This window comes from Dipodomys merriami, unplaced genomic scaffold (assembly GCF_024711535.1).
Source record: "Dipodomys merriami isolate MVZ:Mamm:240054 unplaced genomic scaffold, mDipMer1.0.p SCAF_2, whole genome shotgun sequence".
Taxonomy (NCBI): domain Eukaryota; kingdom Metazoa; phylum Chordata; class Mammalia; order Rodentia; family Heteromyidae; genus Dipodomys; species Dipodomys merriami.
This window is the reverse complement of record NW_027203381.1, coordinates 116,546,603-116,559,758: the sequence shown is the minus strand read 5'-3', so window position 1 is coordinate 116,559,758 and position 13,156 is coordinate 116,546,603. Positions and strand designations below refer to the sequence as shown.

The 13,156-nt window shown below is 48.3% G+C and overlaps 1 protein-coding gene across 2 annotated transcripts in view; it reads right to left on the bottom strand.

Annotated features, from left to right (window-relative positions):
- Positions 1-13,156, bottom strand: part of Dop1b (DOP1 leucine zipper like protein B) — a 95,281-nt gene that overhangs the window by 20,453 nt on the left and 61,672 nt on the right. For both annotated transcript variants that reach the window (XM_070030650.1, XM_070030651.1), the window contains exons 18-26: positions 12,542-12,732; positions 7,991-9,620; positions 7,474-7,585; positions 6,695-6,883; positions 5,211-5,333; positions 2,870-3,004; positions 1,684-1,739; positions 724-828; positions 558-624 (exon numbers count right to left, since the gene is read on the bottom strand). In XM_070030650.1, coding sequence (XP_069886751.1) covers positions 558-624; positions 724-828; positions 1,684-1,739; positions 2,870-3,004; positions 5,211-5,333; positions 6,695-6,883; positions 7,474-7,585; positions 7,991-9,620; positions 12,542-12,732 — 2,608 coding nt within the window. The remainder of the gene's footprint in view (positions 1-557; positions 625-723; positions 829-1,683; positions 1,740-2,869; positions 3,005-5,210; positions 5,334-6,694; positions 6,884-7,473; positions 7,586-7,990; positions 9,621-12,541; positions 12,733-13,156) is intronic.

The window sequence follows — 13,156 nt, the reverse complement described above, 5'->3', positions numbered from 1 at the left end:
GAGTTCAGGCCCCATGACTGGCAAAAAAAAAAGAAAAGAAAATTCAGAAACTGGCTGAGGATACAGATTAGTGGTCTTAAGGTGTTCAGTTCTCAGGAAAACAGGGCCTGGGCTCTGCCCCTGAGCTCTTTTGCTCAAGGCTAGCATTCTACTACTTTGAGCCATAGCTCTACTACCAGTTTTTGAAGTTAATTGGAGAGAAGAATGTCATGGAAACTTTTCTGCCCCAGCTGGCTTTGAACCATGATCCTCAGATCCCAGCCTCCTGAGTAGCTAGGATTACAGGTATAAGCCACTGACACCCAGTTTGAAGAGTCACTTGTAAGAAAAGGAAGTCACACAGAAAGATTTATGCAGCAGATGTCTGCACTCTGAGAATGGTGACGAAAACCATGTATGGCTCCAACGTGGCACAAGAGCCTTCTTCAGTAAACACTGCTTAAGACTGCCCGCTCCCCTGTCAACAGCTAGGATGAGACTGTACCCTGGCTTATCATCAGCAGTGACATCCTTTAAAGATGGATGGCACTGTAGGAAAAGTATGTTCACATACAGACCTGCAGGTCTTTTTGATCCTTCTTGCTTTCCAGGGTGGGGGTTCTTGTTATGAAGTCGTACAGCATGCTGTTGAGAGACAATCAGCTTCCCATCAAAAAGTGCTGCAGAAATAAACCACGTCCCATCAGAAAGCACAACCTCTGTGTGAAGCCAGTGACAGGATACCTGAGAAGCAGAAAATATCCTGGTGGGGCAAGGTTCAGCTGCGCAGACTCCTTCAGTACTCCCAACAGCGAAGGGAAGTTCTCTTGCAAGTCCAGAACTGGAAGTCTGTTTTTAAAAAAATAGAAAAAAAATACCAACTGTGAACAACTCAAAGTAGAATATTTACTTCCTAAGCAAATTTTAGATCTGCAAGTTTAGAACACAGGGGAGGAAACTCATTTTTGTTAGTGCAAATTAACTGTACAAAGAGATTATACTGTGATCTTTCCAAACACACATATGATGAACTTGGACAGAACTCACTCCCGTTATGGCTCTTTCACAACCTCTAATCCTTCTGTGGAGGGTTTCAGTAGTCTATTCTCATGCCTGGCATGATGTCCTGGATCACATTCACCCCTCCACACTCTTGTCCGCCTCCCTCCTGCTAGTTCCTAATCTCAAATAGTCCCCTGGGGGGGGGGGGGGAACAGTTTCACTGGCCTGGTACTTGCTTTGCTTTCTGTTTGTTTTATCACAGTAGACACAAGCTCAACTCTGGTATTTGGGCAAGCACTTGGATGTCTATAATCCTAGCTATTTGGGAAACAAAGATTGGGGATTATGGTTTGAAAGCAATCCAGGCATCAAAGTTCTCAAGATTCAATCTCAACCCATGGTTGGGGGCACAGTGAGACATGCCTGTCATCCCAGTGACAAAGGAAACAAATAGGAGAAGTGCAGCACAGGCTGGTCTGGACGTAAGCAACTCCCTATCTCAAAATGACTAATGTAAAAAGGGACCCACAAGGAGTGGCACAAGTGGTACAGCACTGTTTAGTATGTGGGAGACCATGAATTTAAGTAGCATTCCCCCATGTCCCCCCCCCAAAAGAAAGAAAACCAGATGTTGATTAATTAATTCATGGTCACAACAATGGCACATACAATCCCGGAGGGCTCGTGACGGGACTACGTTACCTCTGGATGAAAGCATAGCAAAACTGCAACACAGGGATATCCACTAGGGGAGATTTCTGAAAAATAAAGCAAAATCCATTACTCCACACTGGTAGGCAGTGAGACTATCAAACAATTTCAACACAAAAGGCAATGTCATGTACCTATCAAATCAAAGATCTAAGCCAATACCCCAATACCCGACTATAAGCACCTTCCCTCCCTTGCTGACAGCATCTTTTTTTTGGGGGGGAGGGGTCTGGTCGTGGGGCCTGATCTTTGGGCCTGGGCGCTGTCCCTCAGCTCTTCAGCTCATGGCTAGCGCTCTACCACTTGAGCCACAGCGCCACTTCTGGCTTTTTTCTTTTCTTTTTTTCTTTTTGCTTATGTGGTGCTGGGGAATCGAACCCAGGGCCTCATGCATGCAAGGCAAGTGCTCTACCACTGAGCTACCTTCCCATCCCCTCAGCTTTTTTCTTATGTGGTGCTGAGGAATCGAACCCAGGGCCTCATGCATGCAAGGCAAGCACTCTACCACTGAGCCACCTTCCCAGCCCCAGCAGCCTTCTCTATAAAAAGCTTAAAACTATCAATGTCCCCTTGGCCCTTTCAATGTGTGTCTTCTGCAACTCAGGAAATGTCTCTTTCGACCTAGGGACCATCCTTGGATTTATAATCACCAAGAAAGACCAGCCTCAGTCTCCTGGCCTCCACAGGAGGGTGGGAAGCAGCAGATGGCCCGGACAGCCCAATCACAGTGACCCCACTCCTTGCACACACCTGCTGTTCTCTGAGTGCCCTCTCTCCCCGGCTCCTTGCCCCTCCTTCTCCCTCTAATCCTTCTGCACAGGTCAGAATTGAGCCCAGCTCCTTCCCCACTGTGGCCGCCATGATTCACATCTGCCAGTACCACCTTGGGCAGAGGCTGGCTGGGTTTACTTGACACCTTTAAGACTGTAAGTTCTTTGAGACAAGTGCGTTTCCTCTTTCTAAATGCCATTCCAGGAGGTGCACAGAAGGTGCTAACAACAAACGGGAACACCAGGCAGTTGGGAGTCAGGGCAGTGGGATCTGACCTCAGGTGGCTACTGCTTCAAACAGCAGCACTGGAGCAACCAGCCCAGGAATATCACATGCCGCCCGCTGCTCTTCCCTCCTGGACACAATGTGCAGAGAGGAGCATTAGCAAGAGATTCCCCAGGCTCACCTCATCCCCTTTGATTTGCGGTGGCCTCTTCACCACCTCCTTCACCAGATGCAGCACTGTGTCTGTCTGCAGGGTGCTGAGTGCACAGATCAAGTCAACCAGGGTGAGCTGGGACATGCTGGCCACCGGGACTATCTGCCAAGAAAAAGTAACTCCTCGAAGGCTGGCACAGAGGAAATAAAAACAGAAGCATTCCACGTAGCTCTTCTCAGAGAAAGAAGTAGTCGGCTTTGATCTTTGAAACCTCTGCCTTGCACTTGGTTTTTCTTTCAACCATGCCTCTGGTTCCAGCATTTTGCTGGTTAACTGGAGATAAGACTTTTGGAGATGAACTTTTCTCCCTGGGCTAACTTCAAACCAGCCATGCTCCTCAAGATCTTAGCATCCTGAGTAGCTAGGATTACAAGTGTGAATCACCAGCATCCTGCTCTGTCTCTCTCTCTGTCTTTGTCTCTCTGTCTCTGTCTCTGTCTCTGTCTCTCTCACACATACACACACACACACACTTTTGAAACCAATATTTTCTACTGAGCTGGGAAAAGGAATATACCTTTCCCATACCGAAAGGAAAGCTTTCGGTATGTGCCATAAATCGGGAAGACAAGGTGTAGGGGCCACGGGCAATAGTGATGGTACATACAAGAGTAAAAAGTATTTTAGAGCCGGGCGCTGGTGGCTCACACCTGTAATCCTAGCTACTCAGGAGGCTGAGATCTGAGGATCGCGGTTCAAAGCCAGCCCGGGCAGGAGAGACCGTGAGACTCCTATCTCCAATAAACCACCAGAAAACCGGAAGTGGCGCTGTAGCTCAAGTGGTAGAGCGCTCGCCTTGAGCTGAAGAGCTGAGGGACAGCGCTCAGGCCCAGAGTTCAAGCCCCACGACCGACAAAAAAAAAAAAAAAAAAAAGTATTTTAGAAACAGATGCACTGTGCTTGAAAGAGCTGAAATGAAGAAACGGAAACTGAAAGCATGAAGACAGGAGGGAACACTCCAGGCAGATCAAGTTCTTCAGGCTGGCAGGCTCTGGCAGGAAGAGCACACTTTTGCCCACAGAGGTCTACATATCATAGTCACAAGAACTTGGGGAAAACAAACAAACCCAGCTAGTATCAGGTTTACTGCTGGGAGAGCATCTTGCCATGTGAAGAAAGGTGATTGGGGCCCCACTGCTCGCTCTTCTCAGACAGCGGCAGCCCATCTTGGCCATGGAGCTGGGGCACTAGGGTCATCTAGGAGGAGGCACCCCCTCCCCACCCTGGTGGAATAATGCAAAGTGTGTTGGCTCTGCAGCCGTAAGTAAACTAAGTGCTGGAGGACATCCTGATGGACCACTGGGACAACAACGAGTGGAGCAAATCCAGGGCGAAGTCATCATTCATTCACTAAGAGGAATCGTTCATTCCTTATTATAATCAGGGACAAGTGGTACTGTTCTGCATTAGAGAAGTGTAAGTGGAACCAAGGAATAGGAGGACAGTGGATTGCTTCTTAGCTGGGTGAGATAGTCACAGCACTTTAAGATGTGTTTTTGTTTTGTTTTTGGTGGTACTAAGGTTGAACACTGGGCTTTGCATTTGCTAGGCAGGCTCTATAGCACTTGAACCATCCTTCTTTCCCTTTTTGCATTTTTTTTTTGTTTCGTGCCAGTTCTGGGACCTGAACTCAGGGCATGAGCACCCTGAGCTTTCCTGCCTGGGCTGGCTTTGCACTGCAATCCTTAGATCTCAGCCTTCTGAGTAGCAAGTGTGAGCCACCCTTACCTGGTGTGCATTGATTATTTTTGAGAGAAGGTCTTGATTTATGCCTGAGCTAGCTTAACTGTGATCTTCCTATTTGTGTTTTGTGTCAATGGGCGTGTATGACCATGCCAAATCATTGGCTGAGATGAATTCTGACAAACTTCTGCCTGGGCTGACCTTGAACCTCTGACCTCCCAATTTTGCCTCTTGAGTAGTTAGGATTATAGGCGTAAGCTACTTCACTCAGACGTTTCTTTTTTCTTTTCCAGGGCTGAGGACCGAACCCAGGGCCTTGCGCGCGCCGGGTGGGCGCCCTTCCGCTGGGCTAAACCCCCAGCCCCTCAGACGTTTCTTAATTCTTTATAATAGACAATGTTCTCTGCAAAAGTGCAGGCAAGTTAGATGAAAAGAGGCAAAAAGAAGGGAATTATATCCATTAGAAAAACTAACAAATGGAAGGCAGAGGTGGACTCCTCTCTGCGCATCAAACCCACGATTCCTGCTGTTTCCCAACACAGCGATCCCCACGCTGGCCCCTGTGTCACCTGAGTTTCCAGGGCTCTCTGGTTTTTTGTTTGTTTTTAAGCCAAAGTGAGTTTACCTTCATCTTGCTGTGGCGCTGAGCTCTCTTCCTGCTCCACACTGCTGCAACTGCGGCTATCAGCTGGACCCCGAGATGGGCTGTCAAGGGGTTTAGGAAGTCCAAAATCTTTTGTCTTATGGTCTAGAAAGTAGAAAAAAAAAAAAAGATCTGTTGCAGAATAAATAATATCAGAGCTCTCATGGAATCCACATTTAGCTACCACCTATGGTAGGTACTGAGTGCAAGGATCTATGGTGTCAGTATTCAAACAGCAGGCTTCACAGCTGGGTGAGAAGAGGAAGGACAGGAGCCGCCATTAAAGGGACTGGATGGGAGATGGCGTCTGTTGTCATGCCAAAGGGAGCGCATTGTGACGTGCAGGGATGTGGCTAGCCAAGCTGAGCAGGAGTCCCAGGAGATGATGGATATCTCTCCCTCCCCACCCCACCTGTGAGTGGGATGGGGCTGGGCTTTTTTTTTTTTTTTCTAGACAGCTGGGAATGGAACATAGGGCCTGGTGCATGCCAGGCAAACTCTCATGCCCCAGCCCAGGGTGGGGTCTTGAAAAAGCCACACAGACTTGGCAGAGGTGCTAAGAGGGGACCCAGGCAGCTGAGCCCTCTTTCTACAGCCTTAGCCTGGCCTCTGGCAGCCAGGGGCGGGCTTAGGTTCATTAAGTACCATTTCGCTACTTGTTACTTAGCCAACTTAAACTTGCGCCCTCACCCCAGATGGAGCTCCTTATTCTGTCACCCTGCCTCTGGTGTCTCACAGGCTTTTCCAGCTTCTGAAAGCTGCTACGACCCTAGTTGGTGAAGCCAGCTTCCTTCCCAGCTGGTTAAATGTCCCCACTCCAGCGAACCTGGGGTCTCAGCAGGCCAGTCTGCCTTAGGATCAGCCTCAGGATCTCTCTCCTCCCATAGCCCTAGACAAGGTCAGAGCATTTGCCTTTCCTGGAAGAACTTCTCTCCACCCCCTCCCCACCCCCTTGCTGGCCTCTACCAGGAGGGTAGGATTCCATCTATCTTGTCCACAGACAGAGGTACAGGGCCTGGTGCACACAGCAGGCACAGGAACATGGTGAGAAAATGCATACCGAGAACCAGTCCTCATTACCCATGCTTAGACTACCACAGACAAAGTGAACCTAGCATGGAGCTGTCCCCTCCATTCTACCAGGTTTGTGCTCCAGAAATGCCTCCTTGGGTCCCGCTCCACCACTGTGGAAGGGCTAAGAGTCAGGAACTCAGTCAGTAAGTACCCACCAACACCATAATTCATCTCCACTGGTCCATAGGTGGAAGACTAGCAGCCTATCTTACAGGTGAGGAAATGGAGGCCCAGACAGGCTGAGTACAAAGGCTTTTTCTGAACTTTTCCCAGCAGGCTTGAACTGCTACGCAACTCCTTCAGAGACCCTTTGGCACTGCAAGAACATTCTGGAAGCCACCTATGTATCACACCATCCAACTGCCTGAGCCACAAGGAGAAAGGTCCCTCACCTTGGTGGTTTTAAAGTAAACAGAAGAAGATCCTTTTGTGGTTCCCAGGAGATCCACAGGTCTCTTCTGAGTCTCCTCCTTTCTGAGAACATTCCAGAGAAGGGCCATGGTATTTACAATTCGAGGAAGCTCTTCTAAAATGGCATTCTTGGCATTTCTCATGCTGATAGGGTCACTTGCAGCAGTAGCCTGAAAGTTAAAATGGACAAGTGAGACTTGGCATCACCAGAGCTTTTCTTCAGGAAGGCGGTGGGTGCTGCCGGGGCTCGGGTGGGCGACGGTCTCTCCAGCGAGTCATGCCAGTGCTGTCTGGAAGTAATACCCACTTCTGTCTGTTTCAATCTTGGCTTTCTTTCAAAGAGAGACAGCTGGGAGGGAACTCTCTAGATTACAAACTCTTTCAATGATCCACTCAAAGCAGTGGGTGTATTCTAAGATTTAATCCCAGCCCTTGTACCGCAGCTAACATCGATGATGACTCCCAATGCAGATTTAACAAGTACCATGCCAGCAAGTACAACACTAAGAAAATGAGCAGAAGCCTAACATCAAACAAGAGCCTTTACATTTCTATTATGTCGTTTCTGACAAAACAAGCGGCAAGGGCTGAAGCCCAGAGCTAGATCAAAACCAAATGTGTGTGCCTTAACTACACATCTGCACAACTCACGTAAATACATTATTACATCATGTTATTCCTCTGAAACAGTCGTAACCCAATAAAGACACACATTATATGCCAATTACCCCGAGCACAGGAAAAAAATAAATGAAAGTACCTTTTTGGTTTGGTTGGGTTGTTCCAAAAGACAGAAATGACTGATGGTTGTTAGACCCTCTAGAAGAGTAAGTGGATAATCTGGAGAAATGTTTTCCTTCTTTGAGGTTGAGCTTTAATGAAGAAATGAGACTGATTTAGAGAATTTTAGAGAATGGAACCATCAAAGTTATAATCTGACATGCAAATATTGAAAACCCTATCATATGTGAACTTGGACTCTCCTAATGAAACAGCGTGAGAATGACTGGTGCTATTTTATGGTCACAGTCGCTTTGGAAAAATGGTTTAAGATGTTTGCGAGTTGCAGAGGAGGTGATTCTGCTTAATGTTTATCTCTGTTTGGCAGAACTAACTGACTTGTAGTGAGACGTACTCACACAGAAACCCTGACTAGACTGAGTGTGTAATGACAATAGCAGCCAGGCTTCTGAGTAGGCTGATGTCCTCCAACTGATACCTAGGCCCAGCAAACACTGTCATGGAAGTATTGCGCTGCCTCCAAGCCTTCCACATACCTGATGGACAACTTCACAGACTCACATTCATACTGCTTGACCAGCTCGTCCAGGTTTTTGCAAATCTGGACCACAAAGGGTGTCACGGTCCAGCCCAGAGACTTTCCAAAGTATGGCAAGGAATGGGTGACCAGGCTCACCCAGGCGGGGTGCATGCCATAGCCGTAGGCCGGCTGCAGGCCTCGCACCACTGCAGAAACCAGAAGGCCCTGGGAGGTGAGAGGGTGGGGCTGCACATACTGCATGGCGCCGATGGCTTGCTGGAAGTTAAGGGCCTTCTGCCATTCCCGGGATAGGGCAGGCTGGCTTTCGGCCTCCTCCTGGACCTGGCCCAGGTGGTGCTCCAAGACAATGAGTGCCTGCAGGAGCTTGAGCAGCTCGATCTGCAGTGGGTGTTCACTCCAGATCTGGTCCTGCCCCAGGTTGATAAGGCTCTCTTCAAACAGGCTGTCCTCCAGCAGGGCGCGGCCACGGTCTGCCACGGCCAGGCCGTAGCGCTTCTGGCTTGTGTACATGGACGCCGAGAGGGAGAGCAGGACGAACTCCTGCACCTTGCACCTCTGCAGTAGGCTGTGGATAAAGTCCACGTTCTTCCCCTCGGCGGACTTGGCCACCGACACCAGCTGTGTCATGATTCGAATGAGAACCTCTACGCTCTTCACCTGCACGTCCCGGTTCCCGAGGATGTCTCGGTGGCACACCTTTAAGTAGCAAGGGTAGTAGGAGCGCAGGAAGCTCAGGCAGAGGTAGGTGAGGAGCTCGATCAGCAGGGAGTGGGGGCACACGTTAGGGGCCTGGGTCTGGAGTTTCCCATAGAAACTCTGCCCCACAAGGGCCTCCTGGTGGCGCGCGAGAAGGTTGGAGATGAGATTGAGGTGCGCGGTGGAGCTGGTGTCCATGCTGGTTCTGGACACGGCCTCGATGAACTCCTTCGGGTTGGTCTTGAGCACGGCCTCCAGCACGGAGAAGGCGTACAGAACCCGCCGGGAGTCGTAGGGCTGCAGGTAGAGCAGGATGTGCTTGAACAAGGCCTCGAGGGTCTCCTGCCTCTCCTTCTGCTGCTTCAGCAGCCGAGATGTGGTGAGGGCCTGGAGCTCCAAGTCTGCCTCCTCGTCACTCGAGAAAGACTCCGAGGCCTGTGTCTTGTCCGAGTCCACCCTCACCAGGCCCAACTTGGCATTGGACTTGAAGTTTTCTGACTGGGAGGCTGCCAGCAAGGCTGAGCGCTTGGGGTACGCTCTGCCCCCCATGGGGAGGGGTGCGCAGCAGTTCTCCTCATGGCTCAGCTCCTGTGGGTCGTGGGAGGGGGAGGAGAAGGTGGACGTGTTCTCGCTGTCGGTGTGGACAGAGCTGGTATCTGCAGACTCGGTGTGCTCGCTGCTGTCCGCGGTGCCCGAGGCTGTCCTGTCGGGAAGGTCCACGTAGTAGGGCAGGTCTTCCTCACTCAGCTCGCTTCTTGGCGGGCACTTCTCTGGTTCCTTCTCCACTTCGGCCCAAATGGCTTCTCGATCCACTGTGGTGAGCTGGCTGAGAGGGAGGGGCTCTTCAGAACCACTTTCCTGGAGCTCAGACACCCAGGAAGCCTCTTTATGAGGAGGCTTCTTCCTGTTAAACCAACGATGCAAGTCCTCTGGAAAGCACAACGTGACAAATGACTTTAGAACAGAGAGGCTAGTGATGCTGAATGTGCTGTCTTGAAGCCAGACAGAAAAATCAGTATTAGTACAATTCCCCCACAAATCCAACCAGCCTAATTCCATGAGAACAGAAGGGTGAGACATAGGAAAATGAGTCTGTATTGTAGAATGCTCAAAGGATGGGGCAATTCAGTCATGTTCTCACAGAAATGCTAAGTTATCACATTTTTATGGGCAGCAATTAAAAAATATTTGTGATGTTGTTCCAAGAATTCCCTTTCTAGAAAGGTATCCCACAGAAATGCCAGTAAAAGGTCTCATAGTGCTAAGATAAGGGTCTTCATTGAAATGCTGTGTGTGAAGACAAACTACTGAGTGAACTGCAGATCAAAGAAGAGGACTGCAGTGAACACGTTAGGTCCACGCACTCGGCAGACTCCTGCTCAGGTGCTTAAACACGTGTTCCTTTGTGCTGATAAGATCAGTGTGCAGGACTCACTGAGTACAGGGAAGAGCAGAAGTGGTGTGGAAGGGACAGTGTCTGTCTAACCTGCAGGTGGCGCTACCACAGACTTCCACCTGTGCTTCTACTTCCTCATTATCCCACTTTTTTTTTTTTTTTTTTTTTTTTTTTTTTTTTTTTTGGGTCCGGTTGTGGGGCCTGAACTCTGGGCCTGGGCGCTGTCCCTCAGCTCTTCAGCTCAAGGCTAGAGCTCTACCACTTGAGTCACAGCTCCACTTCCAGCTTTTTTCATTTTGCTTATGTGGTGCTGAGGAATCGAACCCAGGGCCTCAGGCATGCAAGGCAAGCGCTCTACCACTGAGCCATCTTCCCAGCCCTCATTATCCCACTTTTGAAAAGAGGCACATTGACACTTCTAACTTGTATTTTTTTTTTTCTTTGGGGGTGGTGGGGCTTGAACTCTGGGCTTGGACGCTGTCTCTTCACTTTTCAGCTCAAGGCCAGTGCTCTACTGCTTGAGCCACAGCACCACTTCACATTGACACTTCTGTAGCCAGAACATACACAGCCCTCTTAAATACTCAGCTCTCTTTAGTGAAAGGCAAAAATCTTTGGTATTTCCAAATGCTGTCTATTGGTAGCTTTTAACAAATAAATGCCGTAAACCCCGAGCAAGAGTTCATAAAATGAAGGGAAAGATGAATAAGATATTAGAAATAATGGCCTGCTTGAGGTTAATAGTTTAACATTTTACAAATAGATTGCTACGGGATGGTAGGAAGAGGAAGGGGTAGGTAGTACATTTCTCAATTCCTTACAGAGAAAGAAAATGGCAGAGCAAGGATATCTTCTCCTATTAGAAGAGTTCTACAACAGCTCTGTTAATGGACAGAAAACATGTTAAGAGGAAGAAGAGAGACAGGATTGAGATTTTCTAAACCTAAAAATCAATGGAGTCCAAACTTTCTTCTAAAAAGAAATGTGCTCTATATCTGTCTTATATAACTGTCATCCCTCTGTATATCAGCTTTACGATAAAAATAAAACAGGTACAAATATCTTAAATGTAGCTGCCATGAAAAAAAAAAGCCACACTTGTTTTGTTTTGTGTGGGTACTGGGGCTTTAACTCAGAGCCTCTAGCTCATACTCGGCTTTTCCGGCTCATGGCTGGCACTTTTACACTTGAACCATGCCTCTGGTTCCAACATTTTGCTGGTTGATTGGAGATAAGACTTTTAGAGATGAACTTTTCTGCCTGGGCTAGTTTCAAACCATGTTCCTCTAAATCTCAGCCTTCTGAGTAGTTAGGGTTACAGGGTTGAGCCCTCAGCCCTTAGCCCTGGCTAAGAATCCTTATTTTTATTCAAACATGATTGATTAAAAATAATTAGTCAACAAATCATACTTTTATGGAGTATAATGTATTGTTTTAATGTGTATATATTATGAACTAAGTATGTTGGCTAATATCTATAATCATAGCCACTCCAAGGCTGAGATTAGCAATTCAGTCCTAGTCTAGACAAAATGTCTTAAAGACACCAACTCAATCAACAAAAAGCTGTAAATGGTGGCATGCGACTGTTACTAGTTATTTGTAAAGTATATATAGGAGGATCATGGTCCAGGCTATCCCAGGAAAAAGACCCTATTCAAAAAATTATGAAACATAAAGAACTAGAGGTATGGATCAAGTGGTAGAGAGACTGTCAAGCTTGAGGGCCTGAGTTTAAACCTCAGTACCACGAAAGAAAAAGTATATATGAAATTATTTTTTTAAGATTTTTTTTGGGTGTCTGGTCGTGGGGCCTGAACTCTGGGCCTGGGTGCTGTCCCTCAGCTCTTCAGCTCAAGGCTAGTGCTCTACCACTTGAGCCACAGCGCTACTTCCGGCTTTTTTCTTTTTTGCCTATGTGGGGCTAAGGAATCGAACCCAGGGCCTCAGGCATGCAAGGCAAGTGCTTTTCCACTGAGCCACCTTCCCGGCCCCATGAAATTATTAAATCAAATGAACATATCTCCTCTTGCCATTTTCTAGTATTGAGGATGGGTAAAACCTACTCCCACCGAAGTAGAGAATAGAATATGGGAGGAGCAGAGGGAAGAAGAAGGACAGAAGCCAAAGGCAGGAAGATTTAGTTGGATGGGAGGATTCCGTTTTAGTGATCTACTGCACAGTATGGTGGCCACCGTTAATAATAAACACATTTCAAATTTTCCTTCTTTTGTAACAAAACTCTCCTGGTGTTTTAGTGAAAACAACAATCTACTAACAAGCAGTATTGAGTGCTAATTCCGATTGCTTAAAATTTCACAGTACCCACAGCTGACAAGGCATTTTCAAGCCATCTGAATCTAGCAGGACTGCCAAGTGGGGCTAATCCCTGAACTGTGGCCGGGGCAGTGGAGGGCCTCCCTCCCGTGTTGGGGACCCTGAGTCACAGCTCACCAGCTGAGTTCTCCTGTTTCAGGCAGTGGATGGAAGTCCTCTGGGTTTTGGGCTGGAGCAGCAGCAGCAGCACAGGTTCAAGGATGCGTGCCACGTCCCCAAGGGAGAGTGCACGCACCAGCCAGCACTGGGCTGCAGCACTGATGGCACCATCCGTGCAGGCCAGGCTGTCCAAGACGACAAACAAGGACCTGTGTGCGGAAAGACACCACTGAGTCCAGCTCTGCCAGTCCTGTGTACCAGGCATGGTGGCCAACAGACACCATGGAAACCCAGATTCTCGTGTGTGTGTGTGTGTGTGTGTGTGTGTGTATGAGTGAGGAGAAAGGGAGAGGGGCGAGAGAGGAAGAGAGAAAGAGAGAAAGAAAGAGAGAGAGAGAGAGAGAAAGAGAGAGAGAGAGAGAGAGAGAGAGAGAGAGAGAGAGAGAGAGAGAGAGAGAGAGAGAGAGAGAGGGAGAGAGAATGCATCACCACGTTGGGCTTCCAAACACAAGCACAGGAGGACAGGAGGGTCTCAACCTTGGTTTCTTGTTATAATTGTGGAGGAACAAAAAAAAATCTGACTTCTCTGTGAATTGCCTGGGCTCCACGCTGGGGGAGGGCCCTGAATCTCTC